General features: G+C 35.0%; 2 protein-coding genes and 1 long non-coding RNA gene across 3 annotated transcripts; 2 read left to right on the top strand and 1 right to left on the bottom strand.

The window, feature by feature from the left end:
• Nucleotides 1-922: 922 nt before the first annotated feature.
• LOC125246153 lies at nucleotides 923-10,200 on the bottom strand. The gene is made up of 3 exons (XR_007179754.1): nucleotides 9,841-10,200; nucleotides 9,677-9,766; nucleotides 923-3,250 (listed from the first exon to the last, which is right to left on the bottom strand). It is a non-coding gene; the product is annotated as an uncharacterized LOC125246153 (long non-coding RNA).
• Nucleotides 5,910-8,711, top strand: spic (Spi-C transcription factor (Spi-1/PU.1 related)). The gene is made up of 5 exons (XM_048157022.1): nucleotides 5,910-6,069; nucleotides 6,330-6,417; nucleotides 6,523-6,644; nucleotides 6,742-6,838; nucleotides 7,128-8,711. Exons 1-5 carry the CDS (start codon nucleotides 6,067-6,069, stop codon nucleotides 7,604-7,606), a joined length of 789 nt encoding a protein of 262 aa, XP_048012979.1. The 5' UTR covers nucleotides 5,910-6,066; the 3' UTR covers nucleotides 7,607-8,711.
• spi2 (Spi-2 proto-oncogene) lies at nucleotides 8,862-14,905 on the top strand. The gene is made up of 5 exons (XM_048157023.1): nucleotides 8,862-9,510; nucleotides 9,680-9,776; nucleotides 10,939-11,063; nucleotides 11,149-11,368; nucleotides 11,661-14,905. The coding sequence occupies exons 1-5, from the start codon at nucleotides 9,508-9,510 to the stop codon at nucleotides 11,984-11,986; spliced, it is 771 nt and encodes a 256-aa protein (XP_048012980.1). The 5' UTR covers nucleotides 8,862-9,507; the 3' UTR covers nucleotides 11,987-14,905.
• The last annotated feature ends 402 nt before the right edge of the window (nucleotides 14,906-15,307 follow it).

Genomic DNA, 15,307 nt, shown 5'->3' with positions numbered 1-15,307 from the left:
ATGACTTGCATAATAATGAGCTCTTTCAGTCAGGTAGGCTGTGAAAAAACCTGTGAGACATTGATCATGCCTCAAGCTCATGGTGTATATCAAACATACAGAAAAAACAGCAGCAACACTGTGAAATATTATTACAATTTAAAATAATGGTATTCTATTATATACTTTAAAATATCATGTATTTCTGTGATGCAAAGTGTCTGAACAATTATGCTACCTCTATGGCATTTCATATAGGCTTTTAGCTTAAAAGCATGCACATTTGGAGAAATATTGATGGATTCTCATATGTTTGTCAATTTTCTATACAGAGGAGTAATATTCAGGATTTATTGTCATTACTATGAGTGCTGGATACTGTGTTTTCAATTCATACTTGCAGCCGGAGGGCGCTCTGTACACCTTTAGTCCACAAATGCCTGAGCACTAAAGAAGAATAGGCAATCCAGGAACTAACCGAACTAACAGAGGACAGAGATCGCTAACTATGGCTATTCAAAACACTTTTCAAGACAATAAATACACGATTGAGACGATGTATGCATGTATTGACTGAATTTGCGTCTGAATAGCGCTGGCTCCGTGGGCGTGGCCGCATTAGCGGATAATGAGCTGAATCATGGACTTCTGACATGGCTCTCTTTTCATACAGATTACATAAACACAGAATATTTGTTTTCGATTTGACTTACACGATTTAAAACCTGACATTTCAATGTTTTTTTTAGACATAAGTCTAATTTTTTTGTGATTAGTATTCACTAAGTTACAGTTCATTTTCTGAGAACTATCAGATTGGACTTCGTTCAGAGGGAGACGAGAGATCACGCATCATGTTTGTTTTCTTTATTTTACAAAAAGCATAACATTTTGTGTACACAAATAAAAGAAAATATTCCACAGATTAAAATGGTGTATAACTCTTAATTGTATGTGCAACATTGACAGAGTATTTTGAGTCTCTTTCACACTGGTTAGAAAAAAAACGCGGTGATCACGCCGGCGTGACCGCCGACCCCAGAGTGTTAATGATGTGTCCAAAATCTGAAAAAGACAGTGGGCCTTATCATACACTCGGCGCGACGCAAGTGTTTTTTGCTAGTTTCAGCCCGACGCAGTTATCATTTTCACGTCCTGAGCCATGTTGTTTAAATAGCAAATGCATTTGCGCCCATGGGCATGCTGGTCTGAAAACGAGGTGTGTTCAGGCGCTTTGTTGGCACGTTAATATTTTGAGGCAACTGAAATAGACTGCGCCATTGACCAACTGAAACCTGGTCTACGTCAATGCCGCAATATTTAATTTGTTATTTAAAGATTGTGTTAGTAATTTGCGGGTTCACAACGCACATACACTCTGCTTATTACACATGCAGGAAAGCGCAGCAGTACATATACATGGCAAATACTAAAAATAAAAGGATTACAATGTAAAAAATTATTATTGTGTGCATAAAGATAAAATGCTTTGGTGGAATCCGGCTCTTCCCATAGATGGTCTGCTCGCACGCTTTAACCTCGAGCACGAGCAGATCCGTTTCCTCGCTATAGACGCGTTCAGTTTTTCCATTTGCAAATTCCGCCATGTAAATAGCGAATCTGCCATAGCACGAGTGCAACTGGCTTTTAAAGAGAATGGGAAATGAGACTCTGATTCATTTGTTGACGTTATGCCAAAAACACACCCATTACTCATTAAGAGAATAGGGATAACCATTTTAGACCATGCGCCGGGCGTGCCAACCATTTTTCCCGTCCTTAAACTAGCAAAAGTGGATTCGGACACACCCTAAGTGCACCTGCGCCATGCGCTTAGATCGTTAAAATAAGGCCAAGTATATGATGGCATCAAACTCAATGTTTGCTTACAAGATGCATATTTATCAAATGGTTTTTATAGGCAACATAGATGTACCCTTAGCTGACTATGACATCCCACAATGCTGTTCAGTTTAAGGGACACAGGAGGACAGGCTATATGAAATTAAATACCCAGATTATTGTCATGACAACCCAAGAGGTAAACAATATTGTCAGATAAATGGGTGTGTTCCATTTATGGAATTATGTGGCAGTTGATGGAAAAAGCTTATCAGAATATCATGTTAACTAACATTTTAAAGTGCAGTATATTCAATTTGTTTAACAATATGGTGAAATAAATAAATAAATTAATTAATTAATAAATAAATTAATAAATAAATAAGCAAGCTTATTTGCTTTTGTGAAACAAACAAAAATAAATTAAAAATGTTTTAGCTGTTCTTAAGGTTGAAAAGAAGACATCTTTGATTTTGCAAAACAATCTAATAAAAAAACAGAAAATAAGCAAATAAAAATAAACAAACAAATGTTTTATCCATTCTTAATGTTAAAAGGAATACAACTAATTTGTTTTTGTAATAAAACCAAGCAAAGAAAATAAAAGCATGACTAAGGTTTGGGCCTACTTTTATACTATATATTGGAAAAGAAGAGTACAAAAGTCTGCCATTATATATACAAAGCAAACAGGCCAGGCTTAATAAGAACAATTACAGCAGTATTGTTTTCTTACCCAGAATCGGTAAGCCACGTTATGGGTTAACTTCATCAGACAGCCTGAGTGATCTGTTTACCTGTGCAGACACTTTGGGAACTTATTTTGATTGAGTGCCAGTAAATAAAGAAGTTGAATAGGAGCTATGTTGTGGTTATACTGCCCTTCCCTCATTGGGTTTGGTATTAATGGTCCTTTTGAATAGGGTTTGAAGAGAAGGGGAAGGAAAGCAGCTCTTTGTTTGAAAAGATAAAGCCCTCGCTACTGCTTTGCCAGAAAATGTAAATACTTTGGCAGGCGTGAGACGCATACATAAATTCATAAACCAATGGAAAAATTCACACAAACATTTAGAGAGAGAGAGAGAGAGCAAGAGAAGAATCCAAAACATGGTTTAATTAAAGGGCTGTAGATTATAACCACATTAATTCATTGATCATTTACATTTTACTTTTTTTTTAATGTTAAGTGCTCAATTATTGCATTACAAATAATGTAATTTCAAATGACAAACAGGGAAGTCACACATTGACACTATGGTAACACTATGCGAAAAATGCTGGAGATTAAATTGCAAATTTAATTACCTTGTGAGCCACAGTGGAGGAAAGGTTTTCATACCCTTCAAGCACAGTCTCCTACATTTTATCATCCACAGCAGACAGGAAACAATTCCACACTTTACCACAGATGTTCCAGAACAGTTAAACCCTGTCAACAGAAGAAAAAAAAAAAATAGGTGCACAAATGTAACTTTCTGTAGAATATTTCCCAGCAATGAAACTGCACATTTTATTAAATTGTGTGTATATATATATATATATATATATATATATATATATATATATATATATATATATATATATATATATATATATATATAAAGTATACAGACTAGGGGTGTAAACAATATATCGTGTCGCAATACAAAAATGCAACAATATCTTATCATGGATAGTGACATATTGTGCATAGTTCACCCAAAATGAAAATTACTGTGTGAGAAAAAATTCAAGTTTACAGAGTTTTAGTGTCAGTACTACATTAAACTACTATATATATCGTTGAATATAATGTATAATAATGCAATGGGGGAATATTTGTGGGTCCTGATAATGTCAAAAGTCTTATGTTACCAGTAAAAAGTGGCCTACATTATTTTAAATATATCTAGTCAGTGACAGAGTGCAAACATATTCATCTAAAATAAATCTGTGTTTGGGTTACCAGCACCAAGTCCAAGCCTATTCATTTCCACCCCCAAAGTAATATCACATTTAGCATTTTAATCAACATTACATACATACATTTTTTGTTATCCTTTTACCATATGTCTACGAGTATCGCAATAATAATATCGTATCGTGAGTTCAGTATCATGATATGTATTGAATTGCAAGATGAGGGTATCGTTATACCCCTAATACACACACACACACACACGCACACTTGTATATGTGGTTTACGGGGACTCTCCATAGCCGTAATGGTTTTTATACTGTACAAACTGTACATTCTATCCCCATACACATAATATTAAATATTTATTAAGCAGCAAATCAGCATATTACAATGATTTCTGACGGATCATGTGACAGTGAAGACTGAAGTAATTCAGCTTTACTATCAGAGGAATAAATTTTAAAATATAAAACAGTATAAAACTGTAATTATATTTTACAATATTACTATTTTACTGTATTTTTGATCAAATAAATGTAGCCTTAGTGAGCATAAGAGACTTCTTTCAAAAATCTTACAGAACCCAAACTTTTTAACGATATTATACAGTATTTTTGGATTTACTGACAATTAATTTATTACGTTATTTTTATCTTTGCATATTAGTAAAACTTCAGATGGTAAAAGTTGTTAGAAGACGTGCAAGTTGTGATAGATGTTTTGGATGATGTGTATATCTTTGATTTGAATCGCTCACCTAATCTACATTAATGAAAGTCTGACTAATTCATACTATTCGTCTTTATTGATGTAGTTCCTAATAAAGTTATATGCCAAAGCCCATTTTTACTCATGGTTGGTGCGTTACAAGTGTTAATTTTGGATGTACACATGCATGCAATGCACTGACTAACTGCTTTTAGAGGGGTTTGTCAGCTGGACAGGCCAGCTAAACCAACTAAAAAAAAAACAACAGCAAACAACTTTAGGCTGGTTTCAGTATTTTTCTTTTTCAGCATACTTCACATACTACAATGCACTTACAAAATAGTGCACTGAAGTATTCATTATGTATTCAAATGTTTGACTTTATCCTGCCAGTTTCAAGTGTACAGACACAACAAACATAAATGCCTATGTAAATGACAGCAGAAATCATTTGCCAGGTGATTTACAGTATAACAGATTAACTATTGTCAGTGAGTTGTTTACACAGTTTGAGGCTATAAATTTCCACTCAACAGCACACTTTTCTAGCGTATTGATTATGCACCAGCGGTATAATCTCAGTCGACTGAAGCGCTGATGTCTCATAAACTTTACCTGGTTCTTTTATCAGTGAGCCTCTTTACTTTCATTCTCTGCACACCTGAAAGGGGAACTTCAGGAGCCAGTCAGTTGATATTTAAAACTTGTGTCATGAGAATGTGCAGTGAATTAACTGTTGTTTTATGAGCTTAGAACAATACACAGTAAAAAGAATGAAATACATTTAAATGGGATTGGATTTTAAGTGTTTGTCCTGCAGTTTGTGACAAAGATAAAACAAAGTAGTGTGTACTCATCTTTCAAGTCTTTCGTGGCCTGTTTATTTGACAATCGCACTAATATGAATTTGAATTGAATGGAAGAAGGAAATGATTATCTTTAACATGATGTGTGATTGCTTTGTAAGAAAGGAAAGTTTTTGCAAATACTTATTCACACTAAACAGAATCTGGCTAAAATAAATAAAACAGCATTGAATTGCTGCCAATATTTTTTAAGAAATGCATGAAAGGGACATAAAAATCCATATTCCATATTTTCTTGAAGTGTCCCACCTCAGGTGCAATTTCCCAGCATTCCCCAGCTTTTCTCTTGCTGTGATTATCAGAGCAGTTATTGTTTGGTGTCTCTCAATACTTTTTTTTTTACACACCAATAAACTACAGTGCCGTTGATAGCTTCTAACCTGAAATGCAAATGTTTTCACAAAGGAGAAGGAATCCTGGATAAACTAGTGGTTAGTCCCTCTTTTTTTCTCTCTCTCTCTCTCTCTTGCTCTCTATCTTTTTTTCATGGATGGAGATATGGAGATTACAGAATAGAGAGACTATGAGTCCTATGTGGTCTTCATTTCCAAAAAGAGAAGTAGAGTATCATTGACTGCACCATGTTATGTTGACGTGGCACATTTAAATGGACCCATGTATATAACAGGCCACATTGCTTAGTTGGACAGTCAAAGAGTAGTCATTCTACAATATATCTGTCCACTTACAATCGCTGAGACATAGAGGGCATTTGCAGTTGAATACAGTCGAGCTCTACATAGATGCAGTGTTAGGTTTTCCAAGGCCAGAATGGTGAGTTCTTTGACTCAAGTGTGTATCAGTGTAATTATAAATTGTTTTAGGTTATGTAGTATTTATATGATTAACCATTTAAAACATGTTGATCCATATATATATATATATATATATATATATATATATATATATATATATATATATATATATATATATATATATAATTATTTATTATATGTTTAATTTACATATTTGATGAGAAGACAACCCTAATACAAACATTATTTCATATGTGTGAAATTCTTTTTTTCTTACAGGGGTCTCTTGAAAATGACATCAATCAAGATTTTCAGGATGCCATTGATGTAATTCAGCGTCACTCTCAGATACGGCACTATGACACGGGTATAATATAATTTAATATAATATAACAATTACATATATGATATAATATTATCAAGTATAAACTATTATGCTGATTATTCGTTCTCTGCTCATTGGCTCTTTCAGAAAACAAATACTATGAGAATTTGGAAAGTCAACAGTCTTCTGTGAGACATGCCATCTCATACTATCAGTTCACACCTCATTTTGAGCCTCCAGGATCAATGTATGACTGGAATGAATCCTCAGTAGGTTTACAACTCATTGAATTTTTCACTTTCATTGTTTCAGCTGATGGGTTGTGATACTTTTACCCATGTTTTGTGCTTCTCTCTGTGTCTGCAGTCATGGTCTCACACTGTGCCAGATGTGTCTCTGGGGCCGTTGTGTTCTGCCGAGCCTTCGGTATTTTACTCAAATTTACCACAGCGCCACGGAAAAGGTACAAAATTACAGCAAGTTTGTAAATGTGATAATTCAGTATGTGAGAAAGTATGTGCTGATGCTAAAAGGCCATTTTTGATTTCTCTCTCTACCTGCATAAGTAAAATCACGTAAAAGCTGAAAGTTTTCAGGAATAATAATCTAATTAATAAAAGTAAACCTAAACATACTTGTGTATATCCTAAAACTGACTGTACTGCATTTTAATGGTTCACAATTTTTAACAAAGCTGAGTTCTTCATATTACAGAAGTGCTGAATGCATTGTGCATTTCTCTTCCTCATTAGGTCGTAAGAAGTTACGGTTATATGAATATCTGCACGAGGCTCTTCACGACGACAACATGGGCGACTCCATCCAGTGGACGGACCGAGGTAGCGGCATCTTCCATTTCATCTCGAAAAATAAAGAGAAACTGGCCGAGTGCTGGGGTCAAAGAAAGGGAAACCGCAAGACCATGACCTACCAGAAAATGGCACGCGCTCTCCGCAACTACAGCCGCACGGGCGAGATTGTGAAGGTGCGTCGCAAGCTCACCTATCAGTTTAATCCAGCTATACTGCAGCGACTGAGCTCACTGTCAGGCTACAGCTCAGGCCCTTCGTCCAGAGACATGACCCTTCACCAGCAAGGCTCTTCTGAGCACGTGTACTACAGCTCTCCTCTCCAAGACTGTCATTACTGGTACGGCCAATACTCTTACCAGGGCGAGTATGATCTTGCTACTGTACTGACAGTGCATGAGGATCCCAAAATAGGCGTTTGATTCTCAAAAGAGCCAATCCCTAACATTCCATAAATTGTACTCTCTCTCTCTGTCTTTTACAAGATTGGAGATGCTTTGAAATAAACCTTGACATGGTAAAATGTATAGAAGAATAAAGCTGTTTTTCCTACAGTGCATTAGAAATGAGTAAATGCTTGTAAATGTAGGATGTTAACATACCGTTCAAAAGTTTAGAGTCAGTAAGGATTTATATCTATGCTTTTATCCAGCAAGGATGCATTAAATTGATTAACAGTGAAAGTAAAGACAATTGTAATGTTACAAAAAGTTTCTATTTCAAATAAATGCTGCTCCTTTGAACTTTTTATTCACCAGAATCCTGAAAAAAAGGTATCACTGTTTCCACAAAAATATCAAGCAGCAATAATAAGATAATAGTAAGAAAATGAGCACCAAATCAGCATATTAGACAGATTTCTTAAAGGATCATGTGACACCGCAGACTTGCTGCTGAAAATACAGCGTTGAATTATATTTTAAAAAATATTCAAATAGAAAACAGTTATTTTAAATGATAATATGTCAGAATATTACTGTTTTTACTCCATTTTACTCTGGTGACTATATGAGATTTCTTTCAAAAATATTAAAAAAATCTTACTGACCCCAAACTTTTGAACAATAGTGTATATGTAGAGTGGCCCTAACAAGTATTTGTACACTTAAGCGACACTCAAAATGTCTTTGCATTATGTAAAAAATATCAAACCAGATAACATTTATTTTAAAGAAAAAGAGCGACAGCTCAAGCACACATTTCAAGGAAAACATTTCACAAAAAAGTTTCAAATTCTTAGAGTAAATAGAGGGAAAAATGTGCATAATTACTCTGTGTGAACTTGAGGACAACTGATTTCATAGCTTAGGACCAGTTGGTTAAAAGTAACTGCAAAGATGGTTCAGAAAGATATTTTGATATTTTGTATACAATGAAATAACGTTAAGTGTCTAAAAGTGTCCACATACTTTTGGGAACCACTGTTTATCTACTGTTCTATATCTTCATATTTATATCTGCTTTTTTCAACTTGTTTACATAAGATCATTTGTTTATGTGCTCAAATAAAGTTTCCTGTCTTGAAAATCCCAATGAATTTGTTTGTTGTAAAAGATGTACACTTGAAGCCCGCTGTATAAACGTCTGCGCTGATTTCTTTGCAAATGCGTTGGGCCAAGCTTATCTAATTTCACAGAGAGAAGATTGTTTTGTGCCTGCTTTGTGTGTCATATTACAAACCGATCTTAAATCACCTTCCTCTTTGTAAGATAACAATCAAACACTAATGTAGTGCTGCTGTATAATTTTCATAAAGGACAATAAACACTTGTCTCATAACAATTGCGCCCTTTCAGACTTTATGATTGAAGTTTCAACCATTGCATTTCTCTCATCTTTCATATTTTGTTCATGATTTCAAAGTTCTCGATCATTTCAGCACAATTGAATGTGTTTTTTATGTGGAGCCTGCATGTCATTGTTAGGTGGTTGTGGTTGTTATCTCTAAGAGTGAAGAGGATGTGGTTACTGGTTCCATAAAGGTGGATGCTAGAGATGTGTGTTAGACCGAGATCAGGGTGTGTGTGTGTGTGTTCGTGTGTGAGTATGTGTGTGTTTGGGCCGAAAGAAACTGTGGTTTTGGGTCAAAAGATGGCTGGTTATTTATGTACGGTCGTAGATCATTCCAGAAAGGCTTGTTCACTCCCCCCAGCCCCTTGTTACTGATAAAAACACCATCTGCACCATTTCAACAAGAGAGTTTTGTTTGTAAAGCACACTAATAGTAACAAATCTGTCTTTTTTTAACTTATTGGTTATTCATTAATGCAACAAAACCTGTAACAGCAATACACTCAATAAGGATCACATCCGTCACACTAGCATGGTAAGAACTAATACATTTTACAGTTTTGTTGTATAGTTTTTATTCTACAGTGGAACCAAAACATATTTGGACAATTTTAAATGTCATTATATGTATTATATCTAACCAAAAATACTATTTTCGGGGGCCCACTGTAGTGTATGAGATAAAAATCTATATTTCTTACCAGAACAGTGCGCAGGAATATCAAACTGATTTGGAGGTGATTCTGGAATTTCTTGAGGAGCACTACAGACAGGAATCTCGAAGAAAAGCCCTATGGAACAGTAAGAAAGAAGCTTAAAAGTAGAGTTCATGCAAAAAATGAAAAATCTGTCATTATTTACTCACCTTCATGACTTTCCTTCTTCTGCGGAACAAATGAAGTTTTAATTTTTTTTCGTCCATGCATGCAATGAAAATCAACCATTGTTAAAAAGCACTTAATTGTTTTGAATGTGCACTTAGTGTAGTGTAAGTGTCAAATTTAAAAAGTATATTTAAAAAAAAAACTGTACACTTGCAGATAATGCAATTTTAATTAAATAAATAGCCACATAAATGTACTTAACACACTATTTTTCTTAACACACTAAAAAATGCACTTTCTAATGATCAAGGTTATTATCATTAACTAAAACTAAAACTGTTAAAAATAATAAAATAAAATATAAATATTAGTTGAAAAACTTAAACTCAACAAAAATTTTAAATGTTGCCTTGGCAATAAACTGAAATTAAGCACTAAAACTAACTAAATCTAAAACTAATTCTGAAATAAAAATAAATTAAACCTAAATAAAAATATTTAAAAAACAGTAATAAAATGACAAAAGCACATAACGAAAATACTAAAACATTAACACAAATATTAGCAAAATTAACAAAAAGCTAATTCAAAATATTAATACAACTATTATAAAATTAAAACATAACATAACTGCTAATAGTCAAAGTTTTACTTTAAAGTACATTTTAAATCATTTTGTCTTGCTTACAAGTACATTTATTCTGATGTGTTGACCAACATATTAAAGCACAAGTACTTGATATCTTTTAACTTTTAACTTACCATAAATGTTTGTCATTCTGTAGTATACTTTTAAGAAACCACATTTTAATAGAAGTAATATAAAGATGTACTTAAGTCCTTCATAATTGGGTCAAAGCACTGTAAGCACTATTAGCTAACTGCATTTAATATAAATTAAAACTATAATATATTTTCATTTAATTGCAGTTAACAAGTGTCTGAAAACATTACATTCAGATGGGACTTAAGTATTTCCTTAATGATATATGTTTATTCTTAAATACATTCTTATTAATAAGTACTCTTTTTCATAAGGTAATGGTGTCCAATAAAACATTGGACCCCTCTGACTTGAATGGACAAAAAAAAAAAGTGTTTGTTTACCACCACTAACGTTTTTTGCAATGCAATGGCAGTGAGGGATCTCTGTGCCATGTCAACTGGTGAAGCTGTGAACACTTCTGGAGAGAAGCTAGCAAATGAGGAGCATTTCAGCAATGTGTTAGAGCAAGAAAAGTCCCAGATGCAGTTTTCTGATCAGGTGAAGTATTCAGTTCAAAACTTAATGTCATTCTTGCACCCATTCTTTTCTGTTTTAAAACCAAGACCTTCTGTCAAATGAATAGGTCATGGGATCTCTGGCCAAAGCAAAGGGATCTGACTCATATACGGACTGCAGGATGAATTGCAACGGCACCACTGCAGTCGATCAGTCTTCGGTCCTTAACAACTCACCTGAAGGGCGAGTGTTAAACGCCCTAAACGGACCAGAGAGACCTTTAACTCCAAATACAACACCTGAAAAGTGTGCCGAATCATTGCCCAGCATTACACCTGCAGAGAAAGGTCAGTTCTGCTTTTGTGGTTTGTTTAGATGCTATCTCTAAGGTGAGGAATAACCTAGGGGAACTGCAGCTCGGGAGCGGCTCGTCCTACCCATAACTGCCAAATAGAATCTCAGTTCACCCTCATTTTCTCTGGTCTTTTGTACGCCACTGATGCTTTAGAGATGATTATCTTAATTACGCCTATCATAACACAAGTGTGTTTTATGGGAAATAGTTTCCATAGGCCTTTGCCCACCCCTTCGTGCACACACATGAATGCTGTTTGACCGCAATCATCTCTATGATTGCAGGGAAAAAGCTACGCCTTTTCCACTTCCTGTTCGAGATGCTGGAGGACCCAGGCATGGCCCACTGCGTGTCCTGGGTGCCGGCTTCAGTCGGCGTCTTCCGCTTTTCTGCCAGGCACAAGGAGCGTGTGGCAGAGCTATGGGGCCAGAGGAAGGGCAACAGAATGCCCATGACCTACCAGAAAATGTCCCGTGCCCTACGAAATTACGCCCGCTCGGGGGAAATCATTAAAGTGAAAAAGAAACTGACTTACAAATTCAGTGTCGCTACCCTCTCTACTTTACGGAGTCAACATGGTATAAAGAAAGCACTATGTCAATCAAAATGAGAGCTGAATGATTGTCTCCATGTGTTATGGTTATTATGTGTTACTCTCATGATATCTTAATTGCCTTGGTAACAGGAGGAGGGTAAAATTAGTTTCTATTTTTTCTTGCTCAGTTAGGTTTCATAAGAAGGTGATTAACTATGGTGTTTTTATGGTATTACAGACTCTTAACCAAATGACTTAGGCTACTTTTTGCTGTTCTTTGTGTATCTTGATGCATTTAAAAAGTATGTCTTTAATAAACATGTCTTTTTTATTATAATTTTCTTTTGATATTTATCCAATTTTTTTAATCAGCTACTAAGATGGCAGTTAAAAAGAACTAAAACAAAAAAATAAAAACAGATCTTCCCGCACTGCTCATTTGTTCCCAGTAGGTGGCAAAGCTGCTACACTGCTTTTATTTTGATTGTCACTTACTGACTCACTACAGTTGTGCTTTTTCAATTCTGTTTTAGGATTTCATTATTAACAACTTAATGGCAAAATAAACAAGAAAAAAGAAAAAGTCATTTTATATATTTTTTGTTCACTTCAGTGCTATTTTAGTGCTATTTTGTTATTTTTTTGTATACTACTACTAGGAAAAATTCAGTTTTTTTACATGGGTCATGGGTAAAAAAATGTATGAAGGTTATGTTATAGCATGATATGCAATCTCAAAACAAGTGACAAATTATACTTTTCTCAGAACTAACTTTTTTGTATACTACTACTATGAAAAATTCAGTTTTTTACATGGGTCATGGGTAAAAAAATGTATGAAGGTTATGTTATAGCATGATATGCAATCTCAAAACAAGTGACAAATTATACTTTTCTCAGAACTAACTTCATTTTTACAACTAGGTAATTTTTAGTGAATTTATGAAGCCAAACAATCACTTTTTGTCAACATTTTGACTAAATATGCACATGCTGTCTTTCTTTACAATAAATGGCATTAGGTTTGAAATTTTGTTGCATACTGCAATAAAATTCATTCATTTTTAAGCATGGCTTAAGTGTTGAAATGCTTTTTGGAGGCACTTTAAGCAGCTGTTTTTTCGTCATTGGCATCAGAAGTTGGACCCAGAGGTGTTGACAGCACCCTACTAAAAGACAGATTCTTGGTTTAGTCTCTCTGACTGACTGACCGGCCACAGGGTGCTCCTCACACATGGTAATTTGCCATTCAGAGATGGTGCTTCTCTCCCTTTATAGTCCCACAGTGTTTTGTTCACAGGGAGGAGTGGAATCTATTTCTGCAGCAAGTATTCATGCTTTACTTGCTCAGTATGTATATCTAAAGCATTTCCTACTCCATGGGGAGAAGCTCCATTCTATATTGAACAAACTGAATCTTATTGAGATGCTGAAATTCTGAGGCGATATCTCTTCATCTTTGTTTAGGTTCCTGTGTGTGTGTTTCTGTGTGTGTGCATTTGTGCAGGCAGGTGCCACTGCAACTCTCTCGCCTGAGCTTTTTATGGTAAGCTAAATCCCCATGGGCGACATGAACCTTTAACCACCAGTCTGGTCCAAATGGTTTTGTGTGAACTTTATGGCAGACCCACATGATACTTCCCCAGGACCCTGTCTAACACACAGGGTTATAAATGGGCCCCTCGTTGGAGGCTCTGCTACCAATAAAGGCCAAAAAACAAAATCTTTTGCTTTTGTTTAAAATCCACTCAGTCAGGATGGTTTGAGAGTATGGCACACCATTCATAACTTCCTTATATCACAAACAGCCAGTTCAGAAAGAGATTGCAGGTTAATTTTGTCAATGCGACCACATACTTTTGGCATGATATGCTTTTGTGAAAAATTTCCATTCTAAACAAGGATTTCTTTAATGGCAAGTGTAGCTACGGATAGAATGACTGCTGACTAGAAGTCTTTCAGAACATGGATAGCCTGAAATTACTAAAGAAGACTCCTGGCTTAATATGTAATATGCTACTGGCTCTGCAGAGACATCTTATATTACTTGCTGGCATTCATGTGACCATCTGAGAAGATGACATTTTGTTATTTTATTTTTGTTTTTTTGCCATATTCATGTCAGCTCAACTAGAAGTTCACAAACAATATGCCAAGTTCTTAGAAATGTTTGTGTTCATATAGGTTTAACATGGTTTTGAAAACGTTTTTATAATGAATAAATATCAATTATGAAAAGAAGCACCATGAAGCACTTTGTCATGTCATAAAAAGGTCAAATTATTTGATATTTTAAGAGACTTACTTGGCACATAGATTGTGCCAAACTAACCATAAATAAGGAATAAGGTTTTCTTTTCAATAATTTAATTCTTTTAATGTTTCTTCATTTGCATCACTTTGACATTTTTTACATTATGCATACCAAAAGTATGAATTTTGATTTTCTGATTATGAAATTTAATGTATTTTCTTAATAGATTCAAACTAGCGTTATGTCATTGACCTCTATATTAGTTTCAAGCAGGTGGATTTCAAGTCTTTCTTTCTTATTTAAGATACATTTAAAGTTTCTGGAAATAATAAACCAATCATAATTGCTCGCTAAAACTATTAAAGCTTTAGTGACTCCCTGCGTAAACTGCAGTCACGTCTGCAAGAAGCAGGGCCTGATTTATAGTGAAAATTAAAGTGTTAACAGGATAATTAGGGTCTTGACAATGGTAACAATCTCATCATCTTTCCATGCTAGATATGTCAAAAGTCAGAGTTCACAGTGACATTCTAATAATAGCCTTTAAAAGCATTGCTCAGGCATCTTAACAGAATTTATAGTCCTGGTTGTTCAGATCACCCTCATCCACATTACATCCACATCATCTCTGGCACTTGGCTGAAAAGTGAAGTGAATGTTTCCTATTTTTCTCACTAAGCCCTAAATATCACCCAGATGCCTTCTAGAGAAAGGGTGGAGCTTAGACACTGGGAACCCCTGGATGACAGCATTGTCTAATAATAACTATTTCATTATTCCTATAGTCAATGCCCTTGACATCGGCCTTGCCGAGGTTCATAGTAAATCGGTTACATTGTCATATCAACTTCCCATTGGCAGGGTCGTCTCTTCATTACAAACACATCGTTGATAATATTAAAGACCAAGCATTAAAGGGTTAGTTCACCCAAAAATGAAAATTCTGTCATTTATTACTCACCCTCGTGTCGTTCCACATGCGTAAGACCTTCATTCATCTTCAGAACACAAATGAAGATATTTTTGATGAAGTCTGAGAGGTTTCTATCTGTCCATAGAGATCCAATGCAACTACCACTCCAAGGTCCAGAAAGGAAAGAAAAAGACATCATTAAAGTACTCCATGCGACTCCAGTGGCTTA

The sequence above is a fragment of the Megalobrama amblycephala genome, linkage group LG14 (assembly GCF_018812025.1).
Source record: "Megalobrama amblycephala isolate DHTTF-2021 linkage group LG14, ASM1881202v1, whole genome shotgun sequence".
NCBI lineage: Eukaryota > Metazoa > Chordata > Actinopteri > Cypriniformes > Xenocyprididae > Megalobrama > Megalobrama amblycephala.
This window is presented reverse-complemented; position numbering and strand designations above follow the sequence as displayed.